At 39.5% G+C, this 26427-nt stretch overlaps 1 protein-coding gene across 2 annotated transcripts in view; it reads right to left on the minus strand.

Annotated features, from left to right (window-relative positions):
* Positions 1-4459: 4459 nt before the first annotated feature.
* Positions 4460-26427, minus strand: part of SPTLC3 (serine palmitoyltransferase long chain base subunit 3) — a 157418-nt gene continuing 135450 nt past the window's right edge. For both annotated transcript variants that reach the window (XM_012475016.2, XM_012475012.2), the window contains 3 exons: positions 18000-18135; positions 12533-12665; positions 4460-7564 (listed from right to left, as the gene is read on the minus strand). In XM_012475016.2, the coding sequence (XP_012330439.1) occupies positions 7451-7564; positions 12533-12665; positions 18000-18135 (383 nt within the window). In that variant the 3' untranslated portion in view covers positions 4460-7450. The remainder of the gene's footprint in view (positions 7565-12532; positions 12666-17999; positions 18136-26427) is intronic.

The following is a 26427-nucleotide window of genomic DNA, read 5'->3' on the forward strand; positions in this document are numbered from 1 at the left end:
GGTACAGATTGGAGAAATGGGTAACTTATACACTGTTAACAGATGTGAAAATTAGTATGAACTTTCCATGTTTGTAATATTTGTAAAATCAATTACTTTTACCTTTTTAGGTGAGGTTTTTTTTTTTTTTTCCTAGCTGAAACCAGTTTTAAATTCTTCCTTTTATCCTTGGGATAGCAAAAATTTTATGAAGGTGTGTTTAGATAAAAATCTTTTTATATTCATTCACTTAGTGTTTTCATCTTCCATTTTGTTTCAGCCTCAGAGATATAGTTCTTCTATTATTCCTTTGATATTTTTCCTGCCTTCAAATTTTCCTATTTTTTTCTTTCTCAACTTTTTATTAGATGGATATTGGTTTTCCTGTATGTATTCTCTATGTCTTTTTACATTTTCTCTCATGTTTTATATTTTTTTCTGGCCTTTGCTTTACATTCTGAGAGGGATTCAGACATTTTTTTTGGTTGCTTTCTATTGATTTGTTTTCACCAGTTTAATAGTACATATTTGTAATTTTTATGAACTCTGGCTTTCTTTACATATCAGACTATTCTTGTTTAGTGAATGTGATTTTTTTATACAACCAAGTTGACCTACAAAGATCATAATTTGAACTTTTAAAAAGTTATTTTTTCCAGGAATTGTCTGTTTCAGTCACTAAGATTTTTTTCATTTTTTTCCTCCTTGGCTACCCACTTGGGTATTGCTGCTTTTCATCAAATAACTGGTAATCTCTGTCTTTCTATTTCTGTTCACAATTGAGAGCTATGTTGACTGATGTCAGTACTGGTCATATTTCCTCTCTACTTTGCTATGAATAAATAATTAATTGATATTAATAATTAAAAAATGCTCAGTCAAATAATCAGTGTAATTTTCAAAAGTGTTAGTTTTTATCTTACTAGAAATGGGCCCACTTTAATAAAATATTTTCATTTTTCTATATTATGTATCTGTAATATTGACTGTATATAGCAGTTATAGTCTCGCCTATATAGGACATCTTTAACTTTGATTGGCCCCACTTAGAATTGTCTCATTAACACATCTCTTAAAAATCTATACTTTGAAGTTTTGTTTGATAATTTTTTAGAGTTAAGAATTCTTCATGGATATTTTTTGTTGAAAATCTTTTTGGGAGAACTGAATTACATTTTGAAATATTAACACATTTTTATATATGAAAGAAAACCCATTTTGTTACACATGCTTATAATTTGTGGCTGTGATTAATTGAAGCTTTACATGTGTGATTTTTTTAAAAGACTGGTGTAAATGATATAAAATTGGGATGGACACTATAAAAATCGTTGCATGACAACTGCAATTACTTACAAAATAGACACATTAAGGGGAAATCATGTATTGTTGGCAGAGATTATTTTGCTCTTTTAAAAAAAACTCATAGACTGATTGGCTGCATCAGCCTGTTGAAAACTTTTTATTCAAATGATGCCAAGATCTTTTTCCATGACCTCATATTGCTACCCATTCATTTTTCACATACAGAGCTTTATTCATGCTGGGGATCACAGTCAAGTTGTAGGGTAGATTGATCTCATCACAGTGAAGCCATTACATGTCTTTTGGTCTTCCTTATGCCTTTACTCTATGCAATACTTCAAATCTGGAAAAAAAACCCCACACGTTTGGGCTGGAGAAACAAAGCAGCAGCCATTTCCTTGCCTTAGTTCTTGGCCCATAATGAAGTAAGAGCACGATGTGATGATTGGAGCCAGACCTATCCCTGGCTGTGGGCACTGCAGCTGACCCAAACCTAATTAAGAAAGATCCTGAATAAACTTGGGTGAGGGCCAAAATCACTAGCCCCTTCTTGATATAAAAATTAGCAGCTGGGCTGAATAAAAGGGAGTGCTGTTATATGCCACAGCAAAACATAATCTCCTTTTGCTCCTTTTCTGACCTTCTGTTGTTGGAATATTTTATTGGTTTGTATCTGTGATAACTTCTCAGAGCAGTTGACTTGCAAATGTGAGAATTCAGTCTCCGATTTGGACCAAGGGATGCAATGAAAATTAGAATAACCAGTCCCTACCTTAAACTCAGACTGTCATGGGAATCAAACTTTTCCAAATGCGGTAAACTGGTTTCACTTGTTCTTTTATTCTTGATTGAATTACTCCTGTTAATATACAAAGTTTAGCTGAAATAACTTTTTAAGAAAATTGATTTGATAAAAAAGAGGATGACCATTCTAAGAAAAAACAATCTACATCAGAGTTTTGGAAGTCCTCTTTATGCACTGCTAATCCCGTTATAACTTGAATATTGTTGCTTTCCAAGATGAAGCCATTATTAATCTCTATAAGATTACTTGGAAGATAATGTTTCAGTTCTTAATATGGTGTCTGGCACATGGTAAGTGTCTAAAAATGATTGCTTTATTATCTTTTGAGACTCCATATGTTGACTTTAGAAATAATTCTTAGTTTTGATCCAGGGAATTTACATGCAGGCTATACAATAGAGGAAAAAAAGGGTTAGCATTTGACTCATTTTGATGCCTTTGTTATCCTGAAGACTTACTTTTTAATTAGATTGAAAAGAAGAATAAATTAAGACACCCCTCCCTATTAGAGATACTCAGTAAAGTGTTTACTGAAAATATAATTTCTGGGGTTTGCTTCAAAGTAATCTGGTGAGAGAGGGAGTGAAATGGGTGGGGGAATAGAAGAAAAGATTGGCCATGAATTGGTAATGTTTGAAGCCAGGTAATAGGTGCATGTGGGCTCATTATACTATTCTATTTTACTGTATGTTTACCATTTTCTGATATAAAACTTTTAAAAACCATTTTTTATTTCAGTTAGAAATAATTTTAAAAATAGCAAATCACAGCTGAGTCCCTTCCCAGGCATTGTTGTCAGTCGAATAGAGTTATTCTCCCCGAGGTAATGCCTGGCCCCACACCTCTATTGATAGCTTGCATCTGGCATCCTTGTCAATTTGAGTTGACCCTAAAGGATCATCTCAGTTGCACAGTTTCCATGGAATTGGCTGAGGCCTTTGCTATGATAACATAGTTCAACTTCTCCCTCTTTCCAATCCTGTTCCCTTACTCTTAGGTAGGTATTGTATCATTGTAGGTGGTCTCAGTAGTGTGGTAGTAAATGTTTAACAGCCAGCTCTCTAGAGTCCTGACTTGTAGTGTTTGCCAGTTTTCATGGTGTAAATACTCCCATTGTGGCCAATTTCAAGCTACCAATCTGATGTCACTGAATGAAGAATTAGAAAGAAATGTGCACAATTGGTTTTCATGACAGTGCAAGCCAGCTCCAGCCACCCCTACCAATTTTCCCAGTGAAATTCCTAAATACAAATCTCTATCTCAGTCTTTTTTCAGGGTAACCTAATCAACAGAAAACCATCAATGATTTTTGTCAATTTTGCTAATTTTTTATTGAAGAAACTAACATTTTACAGGCAGAATAAAGTGAAATTGGTCATCTCAAATGTTTCAGTAAAACATTATACATTTTTCTCTCTTTCTCACACACACACACACACACACACACACACACACATATATACACAGGCACACCTCACATACATCATGACACCATAAGACAATGTCTCGCAATAATTGCCTAGAAATATTTAAAATATAGACTCCTTTTAATTTTTTAAACATTACACCATTGAGTAGGGCATTCTGAAGTACAGAGTTCAAATATGTTGTTCTTACTCTTTTGAGACCAGGAAATATTGCCAAGAATTCACCAGGTGCTGTTCTTGTTGCTAGTATTATAACTGTTATTATTGCTATAAATCAAAACATATATTTAAGAGTTAATGTGCCATCATCATCATAACTTAGGTTTTTAAATCAGAGTAAGCCATTTGTAATATTTGCTATCTCTGAAGAAAAATACAGAAGAGTATTGTTTGTTTGAAGCACTGTTAAGACCTTTACCCTACTGAAGAGCTGTTGTTGGAATAAATAAATAATCAGATGTTGAAGGTTGTTTTTTAAAGGGCAGGAAAAGAGAAGAAAGATACCACACTCAGGCCGGGTGCGGTGGCTTACGCCTGTAATCCCAGCACTTTCAGAGGTGGAGGTGGGAGGATCACCTGCGGTCAGGAGTTTAAGACCAACCTGACCAACATGGAGAAACATGGACCAATATGGAGAAACCCTGTCTCTACTAAAAATACAAAATTTGTATTTTTGGTGGTGGCACATGCCTGAATCCCAGCTACTCAGGAGGCTGAGGCAGGAGAATCACTTAAACCTGGGAGGCAGAGGTTGTAGTGAGCCGAGATCTTGCCAAGGTGATGAAAAGGAAATGGGCATCTTCTAGGGAATGATATAGAAGATTGAAGAAGGAATAGTTTTACCCAAATGAATGGCAGATTGTTCTTAAATATTAGATCCATTTTTGTAGAAAGAGAAGTTACTTGGAAAATGGAAACAAAATGTCCCAATGAAAAGTTTGGCTGTGGAATAAATTAATTTTATGAGTATATATACACTTAATTATCAACAAGATAATCAGAATAGGTTCCTGTTATTAGAACCAACTGGTCTATCAAATCAGAAGTTTGAATAATGTTCTTAAATTTGGGGATGGATTAGAGGCTGGTTAAAAATGTAGATTCCTGGGCACTACAACTATTATGTTTCAGTAAAGGTCTGGTGTAGGGCCCAGGGATATGCATTTTAGCTAGCTTCCTAGTAAATTCCAAAGCCTGTAGTCTCTGTCAAATCAAAGCTTGCTAGAAAGCAATATGGGTAACTGTTCATGACACCATCGTTTCTTATTAAGATTAGGAATGACTTATTATGCAGATATAGCCATCCTACAAATATCATCTGGAACCTTTATCTTCTGCTTTCCTGAAGGTCATTTTCAAGAACATCTTCCGTTTATCTCTCAACCAACCAGATCTTCATCTATACCTTTATACACTTGCTTCCTCCATAAAGGAAAATCGTATATGTGTATGTGTGTGTGTGCATTTGTATGCATGTGAACAGAAGGGCTGAGGGTGCATAAAATTATAGAAAATCCTCTTTTCCAACAGATCTAGCCAAAGAGATATTTTTGGCTCTGACATAGTGATCAAGACTCAATAATCCTATTGAATTGAAATCATGAACCTATTAGCCTAGGCTAGCCTAGCATTTGAGAGCTTTTTCTTAAAAAATTTAAAAATCTCATTATTCACAATCACCCTTCTAATGAACCTTATTCTACATGACATATACTCTAATATTGGCCCTATGAAGCCTGAGCACCTTCTCATGCACCCTGGAAGCATTCTACTGAGATTATAGTTGTTCTTACACCTGCATATTCAAAATGGACTCTCTGACAGAAATAGGTCCTTTCATCTGGCACATTGTAGCATAATAAATTGCCCCTGCACCCTTGGATCTTGGTGAAAAGAGACTAACTTCCTCCCTGCCCTCCATACTGGGTGTGTAAGTAGTTTCCCATGATGAATTAGACCCAACCTCCTCCATGAAAGTAGTAATAGTGGACATTCCTGCTCATGAAGACACTCGTCTAGGGGCTTAAAACTTGAAGGGTAGCTGTGAAGGTGTGTGTGAAGATCACAGACAGATCCAGAAAGGAAGGAAGCTGTTTATTGCTTGCCATACCTTGTGGAAGGACTAGATGTCTCTCTGTCTTTTTGACCTCCTGTTTCCTTTATAGAACTCAAGGCATTCACATTTATGACACATTTTCTTTGCAAAAATAAAGCTGCACCAATAAAGCTGCACCAGTTTCACTGAGAAGAGTTGGAATTTTGTAATCAAAATCATTGGATGGGAAACTGCATTTTCAGAACCCACTTCTTTTCCTCTTTCACTAACAGTACTCCTTACAACTTGTAAACATGCAGGAAGAACTCTATCATTGTGATCCATTTTTAAACCAGTGCACCCACCTGGGGTTATTTCCCCATAAAAAACTTTCCATGCTGATCACTTTTTTTCCTTTAATAAGCTTTGAGCATCAGGGCACATTGCTCCATCCATCGCAGGCGCCGCGGGTGGAGTTTCTATCTCAGTGCACAGCATGAAAGCATGGGTCAATCTGTGCCACACAAAGCCAAGCCTCTCTTGAAGTGATTTGTTTACAGTGTCATTTGATGGAGTGGAATGTTCTGCAACTCATTCAAACTGTTACAGAAGCTTTGCTAAAAGGTCACCACTGCTCTTTCGAGTTTCCAGATCTGGGCACCATCTGGGAGCTTGTTAAAGATAAGGTTCTCCACGGGCTTTTTCCATACAAACTAGATCAGATTAACAAAGGGCTACTTTTCCATAGAAGTTCATGTTTGTATTGAGAAGAAGAGAGCGAGAAAGAGAGAACACAAGTAAATTACAGTTAGTTGCTTTGAAGTGTGCAAGCCCACTTTCTCTCAATTCAGAGTGCATGTAACAAGTGATAGTATAATAGGCCTAAACAAGGGTCTTGTAAAAGTCAGTATTTGCTTTTAAATGTCCTTGTTGAATCAATACTTTCTTCAAGTATGGTCTTTGGAGTCAATTCTAAAGGACCTTGAATCTCACCATTTACTCAAAATTCAATAGGAAAATGACAACTAATTCCTTAAGGTGATAGAGGCTATGCAGGCTAAGCATCCACTGTGCCCGGCACCAACAAGGTTCAAGTCATTGTAACTACCGTGTTAGTCTAGGCCTAAAGGTGGCTTGTGCTTGCTTTTCCCTTTCTCATGAAACAAACATCTTGAATTTTTCAAACCTCAAAAGCTCAGCTGTAAAACTGTAGGAGACCAGCAAGAAGAAAAGGAAAATTTCCTTCAAAGACATGTCTAGTCGCAGTTGGCCAGTTCTGCTCTCCCCCTCAAAACATTAACTATGTCTTTTGACACTTGTCTGTAAAAAACATCCAAATGTGACAAATGGTAGTAACAACATTTCTTTACCCTCCTGCCTGGAACGTCCCATGGTACAGATGAGTTCTAGCTGATACTTTTATGAATGGAATAAGGAAGATGGTTACCGTCCACTACACTCAGTCACATCTGCAGATGGAATAAGTAAACACATAGTGAACATACTGAATGAAAATTTAAAATCCTCTCATTTGCATTTGGTTGGAATCTCTGAAAGTGTCTGAACCAAAGAGACTGCACAGTAGCAGCTAAAACACAGGCTCATTGCCATTAAAAATATTCTCAGAAGTGTGTGTGTGTGTGTGTGTGTGTGTGTGTGTGTGTGTGTATTCTAGTAGAATGCTTGGAAGAAGAGAGACTTAAATCTGGAATTGTATTTTTGTCTCTGCAGTCCGAGTTGGAGACATTAAAAACAACAATGTCTCCCTCAATTCAATCAAGCTGGTCTGGGAACCAAAATTGTCCTGAGGAAGGGGGAGAAATCCATTTATATTCCTTGTGAGGCAAGGAGGGAGGTCTTTCTCGGAAAGTCTTTATGTGTCATTCAGGACCAGGAAACTTAATCTTCGAGTTCAAAGCTGGTCTCATCATAGAGCTCAGGACGTGCTGACTTCTTGTGCCGGGAATATTTCAGTTGCAGGAGATCACCCATTTCATCAAGAGCTTCCAAAACCTGCAATGAGATTACTTTCCAATAGCTATCATTGAACACCTAAGTACCCTGTTTACAGAGCCCAGGTTAATAGCAAGCTTCACAAAGATACACAGTCTTATTTTGCTAGCTTCTTTGATTTTAAAGAAAAGAAGCAAGATGCATAGCATTAGGTTGTGGTTTAAGACCCTAGAGGAATGTTAGAGACTAATTCATTTTATTTAATGGTCTAACTCCACACTATTTTATTTTGAGAGTGTGAAGAAAAGAATAAAAACGTGACCATGCTTACCCTTAAAAGCTTTATTTTAAAATGTAATGACTTATATGTAATCTTGTGGAAGAAAAAGATATGGTTGCAGAATGCACGTGAAGTTATAACTTCATGACGCAGCAAATCACCTGGCCAAGAATAACGCGGAATGTTGTGGCAGCTGATCAGCATCATCCTCTGCCCTCTCATGCTACCCCAGGCCCCCTGCTTTTAAATAGTCATCTCTATGTCCCGTAAAATACTAAAACTTAACTCACAAGGACTGAGAACTCGTCTGTTTCAACTCTCTTACGTGAGGCGGGTACACGTATCCTTCACTTTACACATGAAACAGCTGAGATACAGAAGTGAAAAAAGGTCATTTTCGATTGTAGTATATCACGAATCCTATGGTATTGGTCATGCCTTTTTAACCTTTCTAAGCCCGTTTTTCTTAACCTCCTCAAATGAGGAGGAAGATAATATTAGGGTTTAATGATTTGAAAAAGGTAAAGTGAGGGTTGTTAATGTTAGAATGGGTGACTAATGGGCATTATGGACTTTCCTCTTTGGGAAATCTTTCAAACTGATATTAATTAAGATTTCCTCCAACATGTTAAAAGTAATTGATTTCTTGGTGGTAAGAGTGTTAGTATTTAAAATGTTCTTCCTGTTTTTCTAAATTTCCTACATCAAATGTCAGTGCTAGGAAAATGTGACCAAAGTTATCTTTAAAATGACACCTCTCTGGGATAGTTTCTATCAATCTTTGCTGAAGGTGGGGGATGGAATACTTCGGTGGTTTCCAAAGTGAAGGACTTGCACATTTGTGGTATCTGTGAGATAATTTATGGAGAATGTGTGAGAAAACATTAGAATTTCTATTCTGGTTTCTTTTTTCGTTTTTTTTTTAAGACAGTCTCACTGTGTCACTCAGGCTGGAGTGCAGTGACATGATCTTGGCTCCCTGCAACCTCCACCTCCTTGGTTCAAGTGATTCTCCTGCCTCAACCTCTTGAGTAGCTGGGATTACAGGCATGCCACCATGCCCAACTAATTTTTGTATTTTTAGTAGAGATGGGGTTTCACCATGTTGGTCAGGCTGGTCTTGAACTCCTGACCTCAGGTGATCTGCCCACAGCCTCACAAAGTGCTAGGATTACAGGCATGAGCCACTGCACGTGGCCTCTATTCATTTTTATCTCAACCTTTTAAACTTTTATTTGTGTCTCTTATATAATGTACATATATATTGGTACATTATATATCATTTACAAAGAATTTATGTTAATCTCCGCTGATCAAAGACTACCCAGAACACACTCATACTCAAAGTTAGGTTTCTTTAGCTTGCTGGGATAAGAGAGGGAGGACACTGCAGAAGAACCATGGGCATCTTAGTGACAGGAAGATGGGAGAGGCTTCTCACTGCATTTGGGCTTGTGCCTGAGATGACTCTAAGGAAGCAGGGACAGGTTCTGGGTTGGATGCTGTCAAGAAGTAGGACTTCTGGCTGGCTACATATTTATAATTTCTATCTGCAAGGCGAGAGAATTAAAGTGAGGGTAGAGTTGTTGTTGGTAAAGGAGCAACTGTCACACGTGTCAGTTAGGAGAGGGAGACATTAGGTACTGTGGAGTGGCCTTGTCTCTGTCTTGTCCAAATGTGGTCTGGAGTGCATTTATCTAACATTGTTTCTAGTCTATGAGCCTTTAGATTCAGTTGCTACGTTGATGTACTTGTTGTTCATCAGGGTCATTTTTGACTTTCTCTTATAGGTACATTAAGGAACTGCTCAAAATTTTTTGTTGAGATAAGTACATGATCTCAAAAGTTGAGGCATTTATCTAGATGATGTCTCAGTATCCTTTCAAAGCAGGTATTTTGCAGCAATTAAGAACTTGTGAAGAGAATCACATACATGAACACCTCAAAGCTGCTTGGAGCACAAAATTACAAATTCACCCACACTGTCTGTCCCTCCTCCCATCTCAGGGAACTTGCTTCCTGGCCATGTTCTTTCTCTCCCTCCTGTGCAAGGTCCCCTCTTCACTGTCTTCTTCCCTTAATGTGTAAACATGCTCAAGTCTTCTCCATTTTAAAGGGTATTATCTAAACTTATTTTTCTTTCTACAGTCAGACTTCTTGAAAGTTTTGCCTGCCTTTTCTTACCACCAACTCATTTCATTTAAAAGAAACAGTTTATTAAAATTCCCATTCTGGAAATACATACTCATTTTAGAGAACCTGGGAAATAGAGAAGGGTGTAAAGAAAATAAAATTGGCCGGGTGCGGTGGCTCACACCTGTAATCCCGGAACTTTGTGAGGCAAAGGCAGGTGGATCACGAGGTCAAGAGATCGAGACCATCCTAGCCAACATGGTAAAACCCCGTTTCTACTAAAAATACAAAAATTAGGCTGGGTGCAGTGGCTCACGCCTGTAATCCCAGCACTTTGGGAGGCTGAGGCGGGTGGATTATGAGGTCAGGACATCGAGACTGTCCTGGCTAACATGGTGAAACCCCGTCTTTACTAAAAATACAAAAAACTAGCTGGGTGTGGTGGTGCACACCTGTAATCCTAGCTACTTGGGAAGCTGAGGCAAGAGAATTGCTTGAACCTGTGAGGCGAAGGTTGCAATCAGCCAAGATCGTGCCACTGCACTCCAGCCTGGGAGACAGAGTGAGACTCCATCTCAAAAAGAAAACAAAACAAAACAAAATCCCAAAATTAGCTGGATGTGGTGGTGCATGCCTGTAGTCCCAGCTACTTGGGAGGCTGAGGAAGGAGAATCGTTTAAACCCGGGAGACGGAGGTTGCAGTGAGCCGAGATCACACCATTGCACTTCAGCCTGGGCAACAGAGTGAGTCTCCATCTCAAAAAAGAAAAAAAAAAGAAAAATAAAAACAAAGTTCACTCATCTTGAAATCTGGTTAGCTCAGTTATTAACATGCTACTCAGTAATTTTTACTGTGTACCTACTGTGTACAGTACACTGGTTTACGTTTTGAGGTTATCCTTGTGAAGATGAAAAACACAATTCTGCGTGTGTGTGTGTGCACATGTGTATGTGTATAATTTCAGACTCGAATTATCCTCTTCACTCTTATTCTTTCTGTTCCATTCATTCCCTTAAAATGCCTATTCTATGCAACATCAAACTTCTACTAATTGCTAATGCAATATTTTCTTCTCTTCCCTCACTGCATTGAAACGCCTGTAGTTTTCAGGGGCATTTTGATCCTCCTCCTCTTTAAAACTTTCTCCTCTGTATGGACTTTAATACTATACTGAATATGTCTTTCCTGACTGCTCTAGCTCTATGTAAGTGTGGGTCCCCACCTGCGATTCCTGTATCTTCCCTGGAATGTAGGCACTCCCCAGGAGTCTGCCGTGTTCACTCTTGCTCACATCTGGACAATTACATCTTCTACTTTTGGCTGTAATGGTCCCTCAGTTCCCTCAACTATAGCAGCTCCAGCTTTGCATACTCTCCTAAGCTCTAGAATCTTATTTTTCTTCTATAGGTGGCCCCTGGACATACAGTCTCAACATGTCTAGAACTGAGCTCATTCTATTCCCCCACTCCTGTTGAAAATTTGTTGTCCCTTATACCTTCTCTCATTTAAGTGCTTCACCATCCTTCTATTCACCAGGGCTAAAGACCTCAAATTGTCTTCGATTCTCTCTCTTCCCACACATGCACTGCATCCAATCATTTGTCAAGTCATGGCAAGTCCATTCATTTGTAATATTTTTTCATGGATTCGTTTCTTTTGTTTCTACTACCATTAGCCTTGTCATCTCTTGTTTTGTTCAAATAGCTCCATTTTAGGTCCTTTCCTTTTGTCCCTTTCCAATTCATTACATTTATTTTGTAATGACATGATTATATCACTCTATTGATTGGAAGCCTTGAATGATGCTCCATAATCTTTATAAAAAAAGGCCTGGCTCAAAAGCCACCTCCCCTGTCAACCTTCTTCACTATAATAATTCACTCCCACCTTCATGCTCCCACAGCTCTCTCTGTTTCTTTTTCAAGATGAAGTTATTTTGTCCGGTATTATGTGTTATTCATTTATTAGTATCTTCTCCTAGACTTTTTGACCCAAGTTTGCACATAGTTGACTCTCAATAGTGTTTGCAAAACTGCATTTATGTTATGTGACTCTTCCCATTAACTCCAAACTGATTAGATGGCTTTGTTCTCTGATATTACTCATTCATATAAAAATGGAAATCAAGAGACAATAAAAGGTAGTTTTAAACTCATTTCTGCTTCACTTAGGTGTGGCTTCTGTAATGTAGATTTGTTCTTGTTATTGGTTTTCCAACATGTTGCTTACTTGGATCCTATTTTATTATGGCAGATTTTGTGGCTATGAAAAATGTCAGGATACATGTAATTAAGTCTAAAACAGCATTTTTAGATCTGCTTTTGCATTTAAGACCAAGTAAATAGCACAACATACAGCTACTCTGTCAGTCTTTTCTAGGAAACCAAAATACTATTGAAATCTTTGCTAAATGGATTTTCTTTTCTATCTGCTGAGTGTTCACAGTGTTGGCTGTTGTTGACATGCCCTTGTTTGTCAGCAGTGACTTTCGCCAGTGCTGTTTTCCTAAATCACCCAAGGGAAACCCAGAGAACCCCAAGCTGTCTCAATAAAAGGACTTGCTTTGAATCCAGGGTACTGGTACTGAGATCCTGTTGGCCTGTGGCGTACTCACCGTGTCTAACATCTCCCGGGTATGTGCCGCTGAAACACAAAACCGAGCCCGAGCTTCTGCGAGGGGAGTGGCTGGAAATCCCACGACCACCACCCCGATTTTCTTCTCTTGCAACATATGCCTTGCAAAAGCCCTTAAGAAAGAGAGAGAGAGAAAAAAGTGGTTAATTGAGAAAAGACAAAATTATCCTGACAAAAAAGGAATATGGCTAATTGACTTTTTTTCTTTATTATGATAATAAATAGAAGATGATTGAAGTTGTTAAACTGCTGTCAAATACAACTGACAAATAAATGGGCAGGCACTTGGTGCCTCTCATAATGATGCATGTGGTATTACGGGTCTGACACACTCATTAGATAATTATGGATATTGAGTCTCTGACACCAAGCAGAAAATGCTGATGTTTATTACACTGGTTTAACAGTGATACAAAATCCATCTGCAGGATCCGTAGGTATAAAACAGTTCCTATAATGCAAGTCCATAAAGAAAGAATCTATATTAGTTGTAAGGATATATATTTTAAAAACTTAATACAAATAATGTAATGTGGAAATTTCAAGGAGCCCATACTTAGTGAGTATGATGTGAAGACCAGAATCAGAGGGTCTGTAGTATCCAACCCCAAGCCAGTTTACTCACTGCAGGGCCAAAGATTCTATTTTCCATCAAATCAGAGATAAGAAGTAGGAAGGTCCCCTGATTGTTTCATATGTGAATGAACATATCCAGGGATGCACAGGGATAATACACTCAGTGACTGGGTTTAAGAGGAATGAGGCAGAAGGGAGACCAGGAAAGAAATGTTCACACAGAGAACCTTACAGCCTATAGGACATAAGTCATAGAACTAGAAAGCTGTTTGATGCAGGGTAAAACCTTGGTCAGCTATGATTCCTTCCCTTCATCCTTCTAGTCTCTTTCTTTTCCAGAGCTATTATAAGTAACAATTCTAGAATATTAAGCTCAAAGGAAGTAAATCTCTTGTGCTGAGAGCGAAGGTCAGATAAAAAGGCATGTATTCCCAAGTGACTCTTTCCCCTTTTGGGCTCTGTTAGTCTTTGCAGGAAAATTTAACTACTGAATGACTTTACCCATAAGTGAGGTAAATGCCTCAGATCTGTTCTTAGCATTAAGAGATTGCTGGTGTATTATTTTAGGCTGGAAGCTGACAGCACCAGAGAAACCTTCCAATCACAGCTCAGGAAGAATTCTTGAACCAGATGTGGAGAGTAAGCCTGCTCTTCCATTCACTTGTTTTGCTGTTGAGCAGTCTGCCTTTTGGTTGCTTCAGACAGAACACAGGTTATTAGATGAAGCAATAAAGACTGCAAGACCTACAGGACACACAGCCTTTCTGGCCCCCTGGCTTGGGCGAGGCAAGATTAGCCCTTTGATTTCAACTAGGAAGGTTAGAAGGAGATGAAGCTTTCTAGCTGAGAAAGCTTGAAAACAGAGGCTGTTCTTTCTCTTTCTTGATCACCCTATGGAAGGCTGCCCACAGAACTGCACAGAATGAGAGCTCATAATTGTCTGAGAAACAAGTCAAGTGCTTTTATTGCTAGAGTACAAACCAACTGACCCATAATCTCAGGCCAGTTTTTGGGACTCCCAGAAGACCGCTTTCACTGTCTGCATGATTCTCTTTGTACCAAAGGAAGCACATTTTGCCAAAGAATGCAGAGCAAAATATATGACTCTGTTGATTCATTAGCCTAATCTGGCATCTCCCTGGAGCACTTTTGAATTTAAACCTTACACTACTAAAGCTAGTGTTCTTAAGTTAATATATATGATTGCACTGGAAATTTTATATCATGAGCCTCTGTTTGTACTCCCCAAAGCAATTGGCAATAGGTTAAAATAAACTAAACTATGTGAAATAATAATAATAATAAACATTAGCATTGTATCGTATGCAGAATCACTACCGCTTGTGTAACACCATCTTCCAAGTATATTACATGAACAAACCCTTTACCAAGTACCAAATACGATACATTCTTGGTTATTTAAATGTATGCTTTATGGGTGAAATCACATTACACAGCTCTGTAGAAGATTCCAGTGGTAGAGTTATAACAAGGCTTTGTTCAAAAGGATAACTGGCTACAGACTACATTTTCATTCTGTGTAAGAGGACATGTGGAGAGATCATCATTCTTTAATAAAATCAAAGGTTTTTAAATGACCAAATGAAAGAAGTGCTTCCACACTGGCTTATACAATTAACTCCCTATTTTAAAAATGTCTCTACATATAAACTTCCAACAGAGAAATATTACAGAAGGAAACAAAGCCAGACAGCAGGGCAAGCTGTTGCCAGCAACTCCTGCCAGTAATAGGTGATACTACCTTTTGTAACTAACCTGTTCTGTTTCCTTAGGTGAACCAAACAGATTTTTTTTTTTCTGTTTGTAGTGATTGTTGCCTTTTGAATCACCAATGATGACATTAAACATAATGAAATTTATGCTCTGTGTTGCTTTAATGAGCATTTTTTTCCTATGAACTAAAGCTTGGGAGTTGTGCTGTTTGTTTGAAAGAGCTCTAGTTTATGAAGCAAATGGAAATGGCTTTGAATTCTGGGCTCTGGTGCCTACAACCTGTGTGAGTCTTAGAGAGTAATTTTTTTTTTTTGAGACAAAGTATCACTCTTGTTGCCCAGTCTGGAGTGCAGTGGTGCGATCTCAGTTCACTGTAACCTCCACCTCCCAGGTTGAAGTGATTCTCCTGCCTCAGTCTCCCAAGCAGCTGGGAGTACATGTGCCTGCCACCAGGCATGAGCCACCGCGTCCGGCCTTAGAAAGTAATTTGACCTTTGTTAAGTCTCAGCTTCTTCATTTATAAACTACAGCTAAACATCCTACCCTCCATGGGTAATCACTGAGATTGCAAAGCCTTACTTAGCATATATTCAGTATTCTGTGATATTAGCTCTTCTTAAAAAACAATCTTAAGTTAAAAGAAACAGGATGGTTTGACATATTATCCAGTGTCTATATGGCAATATGGAAGCAGAGTATAGCAGGATCTTTACCTACTATTTTTTTCTGGATGTTTTATTTTTAGTAATGCAATCAAGAATTGCAGTAATTATTTTGGAGAGCCATGCAACCATGGTGACTCAACCTAGCACTCAGCTGAAACTGATAATGATCATCATTGTTGCAGAGTAATAGTAAAATGACCACCACTGATTGAATGCTTGTGGCTGCCAAGTACTATATTAAGTGCTTTGTATACATTATTAGCATTATTAAAAATGCCATTATTATTGTCAATGACAATGCTATTAATAATGACAGCTAACACTTAATAGCTCTTATATAAGAGGTAACATGCCAATTCCTGTACAGACACCATCTTGTTTAATCTTCACAGTAACCTTATGAAATAGATATTATATCCTATTTTATAAATGAGAAAACTGGAGCTTCAGAAAGCTAAGTAACTTGTTCAAGAACCCCCAGCTAGGAAGAGTTTTTATTCCAAACCTTTCACCGCACCATAGAACATAACTTTTATATGAAGCATATTGTACATAGCATATTATATGAATTCTTGAAGTTACATGCATTTGTTTTCACTACTTGTGGACTCTTCTCTTTGGGTTGGTTCATTTTTCCAACCTGTACGGATTCTAATTCCAGCTTTTATCATTAAAGTTGGAACTATCCAGAACACTTCCTACGGTCACTGGAATACTCCAGAATTATGTTTTATACCTTGGACAAGTTTGTTTTCAGTGCCTGCTTTTGAGCTAATGATGCAATATTAGATAAACCTGAGCTAAGTTTGGAATATTTCTTCCAACACATATCATTTCCCCAATCATTTTGAATAAGTGTGTGTGTGTGTGTGTGTGTGTGCACCTTCAAAAATCAGATGGTTAAAAGTCTTTGGATTATCTGCTACTTTCAATCACCATTGTCACCCCTCCTTGACATTCTCAGAGAGCAGTGTGATGTACATTTCTGTAGCACATGATCTCCTCGGACACTTCATGCTTTGTTTTCCTGACCCAGATCTGTGAACAAAGGGCCAACTGGTGTGAATGATGTGGCATGCCAAAAAATTCATGTGTGTTTTAACTGCTTGTGATTTTGCTGTGGTAAAATGACTCCAGAGCATACTCTGAGGAATCAGTCTTTTAGGAACTTGTAACAGTCTTGCCCTCCATGACTTTTCACGAGTAAGCCTTAAACCTCTTAAATTGGTACTTTTCTATACTTCAAATACTCTGCCAATCTAGTCAGGTGATTAGAGAGTCAAACAGAAAGTTCTAGCAATGGGTTACATTGGAGGGGAGTTAGGACCTCTAAAATCTGATGCACAGTATGTTGAATATGAATTTCCATCATGTGCTTGGTCAGAGACATAAACAAACATTTTACCTTTAGAAAGGATTTTAGTTAACTTCATTTTTTTTTTTTCTAAGACAGGGTCTTGTTCTGTCATCCGGTCACCCAGGATGGAGTGCAGTGGCACAATCTCAGCTCACTGCAACTTCTGCCTCCCGGGTTCAAGTGATCCTCCTGCCTCGGGCTCCTTAGTAGCTAGGACTACAGGTATGCACCACCATGCCCAGCTAATTTTTGTGTTTTTAGTAGAGACAGAGTTTCACCACATTGGCCAGGCTGGTCTTGAACTCCTGACTTCAGGTGATTCACCTGTCTCAGTCTCCCAAAGTGATGGGATTACAGGCATGAACCATCGTGCTCTGCCAGTTAACTTCCTTTTTATAACAGAGGTAGTTAGTCTCTAGCAGGTTGGAGAAGGGCTCATGTGTAAAACTGTCCCCGCCAAACTGACAAAAAGTCATGTTTTCCTCTTTATGCAATTGTTGCTAATGCTCAATTTCAAAGTTGCAATAAAGAAAACAACCCCAAAGCACGTTTAGAGTAAGGGCATGGGAAACTGAGTATGAGCTTCAATGTAAGCCTCAGTTTGGGTTTTTTGCATCTTACTTTTACTGCTGTTTGACTGGTATGACTTTGGGCAGGTTAACTGCGGTCAGCCTCAGCTTCTCCACGCTTGAAATGAGAGTGTCCTCTTGCCGCAGAGTTCAATGGGAGAAAACACAGGGCCTGATCACATGGCTTTTATGGTAATATGGGGAGAGATGATCTTCAGAAGTTCTCCCTGAGAAAGATCTTGGGTCAGAAGGAGGTTCAGGATTGTGCTTAATTTACAGTTGAGGCTGAGGAGATAAGTGATTTCCCTAAATTAACAGAGCTTGAATTTAGGGAGAGAGGTCAGTCTTAGCACCTGGTTCCCCTTCTATAAGACCTGTGGGAGAAAGTTCTAGCTGACAGGCTGGCAGGTGTCTTCTGAGAAGCCGTACAATTGAATTCTAAACTCAATCACCCCATTCCAAACGCATAATCTAACACCTGTGTCAAAAAGCCATCTTAGGTCACCTTGTGCTTAGGTGTGATTCTGAGATGCCTTGGATACTTACGCTACTTTACCAGGCATGTAAAGAAGCAGAGGAACAACAGAAGCATTCTCATTGCCATAGATAATGAATCCCATTTCCTGCAGTCTTTGTCTGAAGTATCTTGTGTTTTTTGCAAGCTGCTGTACTTTCTGCAGCCCTGAAAAGAGACAGGCATGAAATCCATCAATTCCCACTAGAAAGAGGGAAGTAAAGATCACCTTGGCAAGCATCTCTAAGTCTTTCTGCAGGCAGCAGCACTAGCTGGGAGGAGGAAGTAGGGTAGGGAGATATCTCCTAGGGGGTAATTGTGGGCACTGATGCCCAGGTACTGCCTTGAGCCTGGAAGGCAGGAAAGGAAGGGGATGGTGCTACGAGGTGCTGCAAGCAACTGAAAGCAGGCTACACTGGAGAGCTGGTGGGAGGCAGGGGGGGTACATATTTTGTACTTCTCTGTACTTAAAAACATCAACTCAAGAGAAGGGAGTGTGATAAGAAGTAACATAATTACTTCCCCCCACCCCACACCTCATACCAGACATAGGTAGATGCTTTTTAGCTAAGCTGAATTGGGTCATTAAATTGTCCCTCATTTAAATCTCTAATCAAAGGATCCTTCATCCAATCTTAATTTTTAGGGATAGCATATTCATAGACAAAGACAAGTCCTGCTTGAGACCAGGCCTGTTTTTGAGGCATTTGGTGGTAGACTAAGAGAAGGGAGGAAAGAGGGGGACCCCTGCTTTCCCAAGCCAGAAAGAAGGATAACATTGGCCCGAAACAGAAGGACAGGCAAAGTACATACATGGGTCTATGACAAGGTTATTGGTGCTTCAGCTCTAATTCTTGTATCCTGTGTCCTAAGTGTGTGTCCAGTGCAGAGTTCACGCATGTGAGATGACAAAGTAAATGAAAGAGCAGAAAGTCCCATCCTGAAGATGACTGTCTACTCGGGTCCTGCTTCAAAGTAGGTGGGTAAGCCAGCCAAGCTAGATAGTATTTGCTCAGTTAGATTGAATAGGATTAAACATTTAAGTCCCCTAGAAATCAGCCCAAAGTTTGCATTTGATGCAGAATTGCTGTTCGGCAGGAATGTGCCTCTACAGTCTTAGATCTCTCTGGTTGTCTTTAGTGGACCTCCATCTAAGTGGTGAGATGTTCAGACAACTGGTCAGAGATTCTACTCTAGAGGTTATTCAATATTTTGAACATCACTCATGGGTGTTTGTAACTCTTCAGATGGAAATAGGGTAAACATTTCAGTAAACATGTCAATCACAGTCATCTGGTCCCTTCTTAGAGAAACAGCCCCAGATTGTGCCTTGACAAAGGGTTGAGCAGTGGGCATCTTCCACTCAGCATCCTCCTCCAGAGAACCATACTGTTTGAGTAGGGTTGGCCCTGCCTTTCCTCTTTTCTACAAGGTAGTGTGATGGCCAGTCTTGATCAGTTGGAATACTTCATCCCCCTGATTATTGGTTTGATGATGGAACACAACCAGGGACTATTTGAGTCTTTCTTTTAGATCCACTGAGGAAGAAGTGTAAGCATGAGATAATTCTCAAACTACATCTTTGTCCTCACCTGGAGGAAGCCCACTTAAGAATGACATCGACTCACATAAAAGCCACTGCGCAGGACACTGAGAGTCCTGATAGTATTATCTGAACCTTTGGGTCCAGCTGTGCCTAACCCAGACCATTTTTTTTGGACTTCCCTGCTGTGTGATCCAATACATTTCCTTTCTGCTTCTTATAACCAAATTTGTCCTGAGTATTCCAGGTGGCAGCTACTAATTGGGTCAGGTAGCCTCTAAAAGACAATAATAATATCAATAGCAATAACTATAGCTCACCCATATGTGATGTCACCACTGTTAGAAGCTCTTGACATTGATTGATTTAGTCCTCACAACAACCAAATTAGTGTAAGAACTGTAATCCTATGTTATATACAAGGAGAAGCCAAGTAACTTACTCAGATTTACATAGTTGGTAGGTGGCCATGCCAGAATTGAATTCTAGAATCAGAGATTCTAGAATCTGTGTTGTTAGCTCCTACACTATAATGCTCTGCCGAGGTAAGGGATGGTAGTCATTGGTTCTTCTGAAGATCAATAAAATTCTCATTTCTGTGAGCTCTTTGGATTATAATTGTATCAAAATTTTTTTTTTTTTTTAGTAGAGGAAGTTGAGAGTTGAAGGCTGAGAAAATGCTTGATGGCCTCATCTTGTGAGTGGTTGGATAGGGTATCACTAGGGTAGGATATCGCTAGGGTGGAATCTAGTGCCCCCTTCACTTTAGGTAGAGGTCCTGAAGGGCTGTGTCCAAGGAATGAAGGTGAACCAGGGCTAGACAGGCTCCCAAAGAGCACTTTCTTTACCCAGGCATCTGACATGTTTTCACTAGACTCTATCACTCCCAAAATACTTCAAATGTTCCTTTAAGTTCTCCTTTGCTCATCAGGCCTAAAGGGCCTTAACTTCTGTGACATCTTAATTGTGTTAACAACACAGTATATGTGGAGAAATGGAGATTTAGTTGAGTGGAACATGGATTAAGGAGTAGGATGCTAAATGTCCCAATTGTCCATGCTTGTTTTCTGTTACTTTCTTTTTCCTAACTCCAGTTCTCAAGGATGATCCCTCCCCAACTCTGCCAGCTCCCAGCAGGCAGGCTATGATGGAGAAAGCATCCAGCTTATTGTTCTTTTTTAGGGAAGCCGACATCTCAGCCCCTCTAGCCTGACCACAGACAATGAATGGAGGATGCCTTTGACCCAAAGGCCATCCACTTGGGTGTTAGCAAGGAAGCCATATGTTGGTCTGTCATAGGAGCTTTGAAAAAGAGATAATAAATATAAATTACGAACCAGATCTTCTTGCTATTACAGCATGGATGTGAAAAATTTAGAGAGGATGGTAGTAAAATTTAGTTGGTAGTAGAAGTAGAAATTGAAAGACATAGAAAAAAGCTTATTAGCAGAATCTATGAGACAGAGTAAGTCATTGGTTGGTAGAAACTGTGGCAACCTATGAAGAAGAGAGGTAGGCAGTGCAAGCTTAGTCAGTAACAATAGGAAGAGTAAGATATAAAAACAGAAGAGCTTATAGTCTAGTGGGAGAAATAGACATTAATCAAATAATCATCCAAATGGATGTAAAATTGCAACTCTGATGAGCAGTATAGAGAAATGTTATGTGGTGTTATGAGAGCTCATAAGAGGGAGATTGTACCAAATCTGAAAAAAGTCAATAAAGTGATGAGTGAACAAAGATCCAAAGGATGAGCAAGTATTAGCCAGACAAAAAGCTAGGAGAGTATTCCAGGCCTAGGAACCAGGTGTAATGGTCTTGTGGTTTGCAGAAGAACACAGAGGTTGTGAACAAGGCAAGATGTGGTTGAGGGTGGGACAAGATGAAGCTGGAAAGATGGATGGATTGTCTAAAAAAAGAAAAAATGAGGCAAGACTACAGGGACTGAAGAATCCCACATTTAATGATTGGAAGGAGTAGGAGCAGGATGAATCTAAAAGGGAGACAACATAGCAGCAACCAGAGAGAGAGAAAATAAAGCGGGACATAAAACAGTGTTCTTTGGTTTTACCAACATGAAAACTCATTAACAACCTTGACTTCAGGGTCCCTGGATGGAACTTTGGTTCCAAAGAAACAGGTGGTTCCAAGTATGGTTTCTTAGTTCATATCCATTTTCCCCAATTCTAAATTTTGTAACGTGAATACAAGTAAGGAATCCAGAGAGGTGTAGAAACATCTGTATAATTTTTTGTTGTTGTTGCATAGACACAGTCTCCTTTGTGTTTTAAAAAAAGAAACTTTATAACATGCTGATATGTCCCTTGGAAACTTTTATATTTACAGAGACTATTAAAAGTGCAGGACTAGGAATTAGGAAGGAGAATATTTTCTTTACTTAAGAAAAGTCACCCATACATTAAAACTGTGTGTTTAGAGAATTAAGAATATAAGGAGTAGGGGGAGATTGAGGTCAGAAGGAAAGGAAAAGAGGGCTATGGTAAGGATTGTTTTAAAGGTGATGGAAATCAAGGCACAGAGATATATCTCAGCCACCAAAATGTATTCCATATGGCCTGTCCTCATGTGCGTTCAGCACTCTTGTTGATCATTAGCTACACAATGAACAGATGACTTCATCAGGATGGACCTGATGATTCCTACGTGTTCCCCCTTGAAGACTAGAAGGATTTACTGGCCTGGAAGTGCCTGAATGACTTTAATTGCTTTTGTCAATGGCATTCTCTTTGGTCTTGCCTATAATGATTCATCCATCACTGAATGCCTAGCTACTTAATTGGCCCCTGCTGTCCCTATTGCCTTGATTAACCCAAGAAACTGGATCATCAGCTCATGTCACCATTTCACTGCTTCCAGATTCTTCTGAGACTTGAGCAAACAGATGATACTATTGGAGTCCAGGGGTATCTGACTCCTAAGAACTAAATGTTTTCTGCCTCCTTATCTTTCCTATCTTTGAACCATTTAGCACAGCATGGCTGACATGCCACTATGGTATGCTTTGTGGTCACCACGCTTTCTCATGTAGGTCACTACAAATGCCTTTGAGGTCTTGCATTTGCCAAGATACAGCTCCTTTCAATTACCCTATTGCTCACTCTTTAAAATTGGAAACATTCTTGTACTCTTGGAAGGCCAAGAGTGTTCTATATACAGAGGTATATAAAATGCTACTCATCTAAACAGGATGCAAATGATTGTATTAATTATGTTGGGCTTTGAGATCCTTGCTTGAAGAGTGTTTTGCAAAAGTAGAAGCAATATTTGGTGCATGTCCTTTTGTACAGGGACAGCCATGTCAGGATGGCAAAGGAAGCTTTGAAGATCGGGTACGGCAGCCACATCCCCTTCAAGACACTCAGAGTCTCCAATTAAATAATTTCAGATCCTTCTACATATTACAGAGAAGACAGAGAAAGTCCCTACTCACATAAATAAGTGAATGAAACAATCTCTTACGTAGGCTTCTGGAGACTTTCCATAGGTATTTATTTTGTCATATTTTGGATTTTCTGAGGAGGCTGTTGAGTGGAAAAGGAATAGGCTTTGGAATTAAGTGGAAATCAAACTCCATCTGGACACCCTAAAATCTAAAAATCTCAGTTTTAGCTTTAAATTACAGAGAAGTTTATCTTACAGAAAAATTGGGAGAAATCAAGAAGTTAATGCAAGAAAAGTGCTTAGTTACTCTATCTGGCATTTGGTAGGTCTTCGAAAGGGGAGTTACATTTTCTGCTGGATAGTAGTTCTCTGCAGCCTCAGTGCCACCTCAGAGTCACCTGGAGAGCTTGGCACACCTTATGTCCAGGTTGCACCCCAGACCCATTAAATCAGGATCTCTGGGGATGGGACCTGGCATGAGTTTTTTTTTTTTTTTTTTTTTGAGACAGAGTCTTGCTCTGTTGCCAGGCTAGAGTGCAGTGGCACGATCTCGGCTCCCTGAAACCTCCACCTCCTGGGTTCAAGTGATTCTCCTGCCTCAGCCTCCCGAGTAGCTGGGATTACAGGCATACATCATCATGCCTGGCTAATTTTGTATTTTTAGTAGATACAGAGTTTCTCCATGTTGGTCAGGCTGATATCAAACTCTCGACCTCAGATGATCTGCCTGCCTCGACCTCCCAAAGTGCTGGGATTACTGGCATGAGCCACTGCGACTGACTGAGTTTTGGTTTTAACAAGGCTCATTCAACCAGACTGGTATATCCCAGAAATAGCTGCCATTTCCCGTCCACCCCTAGGGCCATGCATGCCCTTTGCTCGGTATCTGATTGCAGCCTGAGCTATGCTCCTTCACTGGATGTGGCAAATAAAAAATGGGCACATGTGGTAGCCTGTTGTTTGGCATGATCACTGCCCAGCAGTTCCTGAGTGCTCAGGTTCCTGAGATACCTTTTGGGGGGGTGATCTGCTCTCCCGACAGCTACGTGCTCTGAAGCGTTCACTCATCTTAAAATCAACCCCACCCCTCTCATGAGGGTCATTAAATCAAGGGTGAACCTATTCTGGCAGATGACCTGTCTGTTTGTGTTCTGTCTCTTCTGATTTCTGGCCTTGTTGGCTTGGGGGATAAGCTAGGTTAACGGAGGCCACAAATACTCTAACCTCGCCTCTAATGCTGTTAAAACAAAACCAGCTGTGTCAGGGGAAGAAAAACAAATAAAACACAAAGCCTCTTACTACAAAGCTTTGCAGTCCCCTAATAAAAACAATGGTTAGTGGCATTTCCAAAAATATGTTTAGAACAACTCAGTCTTCTAGAGGGCCAGAAGGAATTACAGACGGTGGAAACTACCAGAATGACCTGTCATAAAGAAGGAAAATGTCTTCTCTGTCCAACTTTTGGCATGCAAAAAAAGAGAAAGGCATTTTCCCTGTAATCCTAAGCAAAAGAGATGGATTTGAGGATGAGTTTGTGAGCCAATACCAGTGTCATGGTCTATTTTCTGCAGACTTTGCAATCTCATTTTCTCACAGGAAATATGAATATGCCCAGATGCCATGGGATAACTTATTTTATTATTTCTCAGGCTTGAAAATATATGTCCAGAAATACACTCAGCTCAATCCCTCCTTAAATTATTTAGCACACGACCACTGTCTGGAGTACAGACTGCATGATCTCAAACATGCTCCTAGGCAGCACTGCTTGGAAAATGAGGTCCTCGTCTTTAGAGATGGGAATTCACTTTCCACAAAACATTTCTCACCATTTAAGAAGTAGATGTTTCTGAAACATTAACCCAGGGAAAATCAAATAGATATTAAAGAATGCCTGCAGTGGTCTAAGAATGCCTAATTTCCCCTGTCTCTCCCCCCTTCTCTATCTGCCAGTTTACCCTGGGCTTTTTCCTTTGGCTTGGCAAAGGGGCAGAGGGTGATGGGGAGAGACCTTGGAGTAAAGTTTCAACATGGCAGCAGGAACCCAGCGTCTGTTATTTTAAGCCCTGGACACCAGACAGGACATTTTGTTTCCAACACACTCAGGGGCAGAGAAATCTCAGTAAAGATCAAGAGGCTACAGAGCAGCAAGAATCATAAGAATCACATTAGCACTGACAAGCTTCCCCGTGGGGTGGAGAAAAGAGCATTTGGAGTGGTTTGCTAAGAGGAATGCACATTGTTATCAGGCACTGAAACTCTCCCTTTTGATGTCGGGATTCCAGGGTTACGGCATGTTTTATAGTCACATACACATGTTCCAAGGGCTCTTTGGGCCACTCAGTCTTGCCCCTGTGGAATGTGTGCAGGAGCAGGCTGGACATAAGGGGTGGCCAGCCGTTCGCATGGCCTGATTTCGAGGACCCTTGGAAGACACCCTGCTTCCACCTCCCACCAGCTGCTCACATACACTGTTAGCTATTTAATCACCAAGCAAGGATGAGAATAGACATTTCTTGTGCACCTACTGTGAGCCAGGAACTGGCTTTTTGGGCCCCTTTCACAGATGAGAAAACTGAGGTTTGGATATTATGAATGCCAGCTGACCCGGAAACTGACAGTGCCAAGGAGACTATCAAAGTTGGCTCTTTGGAAAAACTGGTAAACTCACTCATGATGAGGCATGAATTCCATCATTCATGGAGTCATACATTTCACAAATGAAAAGTACTCACTATATACAGGAGCCAGGCCAGCTGCTGAGGTGGGAATAGAAGACGAAAAAATTCTGACACTGTTTGGAACAAATGATCTAACAAGAGACCAGGCAGATATCAAATAATATACAATGAAAAATAGGTGCCATGAGACAGATGTAGATATTTGCATAGTATTATTCCTTCCTGAATACTTATAAAGTGAGTAAGATTTAATGTTACTTTGCAGTTAAATAGAGAGCAATATTTTAGCAAGTCACTAATTATGAAATTTTACACATTAAATGAGGTAATTTGAGAAGCCAAGGGCCTTCTGGGAACCCTTCTAAATCAGTGATTCTTTTTTAAAATTTTAGGTTTGGGAGTACATGTGAAGGTTTGTTACATAGGTAAACACATGTTGTGAGGGTTTGTTGTACATATTATCTCATCACCCAGGTATTAATCCTCGTACCCGTAGTTCTCTTTCCTGCTCCTGTCCCTTCTCCCACCCTCCCCCTTCAAGTAGAACCCAGTGTCAGTTGTTTCCTTCTTTATGTTCATAGGTTCTTATCATTTAGCTGCTTCTTATAAGTAAGAACATGTGGTATTTGGTTTTCTGTTCCTGTGTTAGTTTGCTAAGGATAATAGCCTCCAGCTCCACCCATGTTCCAGCAAAAGACAGGATCTTGTTCTTTCTTATAGCTGCATAGTATTCTATGGTGTATATGTACCACATTTTCTTTATTCCATCTGTCATTGATAAAGATTTAGGTTGATTCCATGTCTTCGCTATTGTGAATAGTGCTGCAAGGAACA

This window comes from Aotus nancymaae, unplaced genomic scaffold, assembly GCF_030222135.1.
Source record: "Aotus nancymaae isolate 86718 unplaced genomic scaffold, 86718_ANA_hifiasm-v0.15.2.pri h1tg000001l, whole genome shotgun sequence".
Classification (NCBI taxonomy): Eukaryota; Metazoa; Chordata; class Mammalia; order Primates; family Aotidae; genus Aotus; species Aotus nancymaae.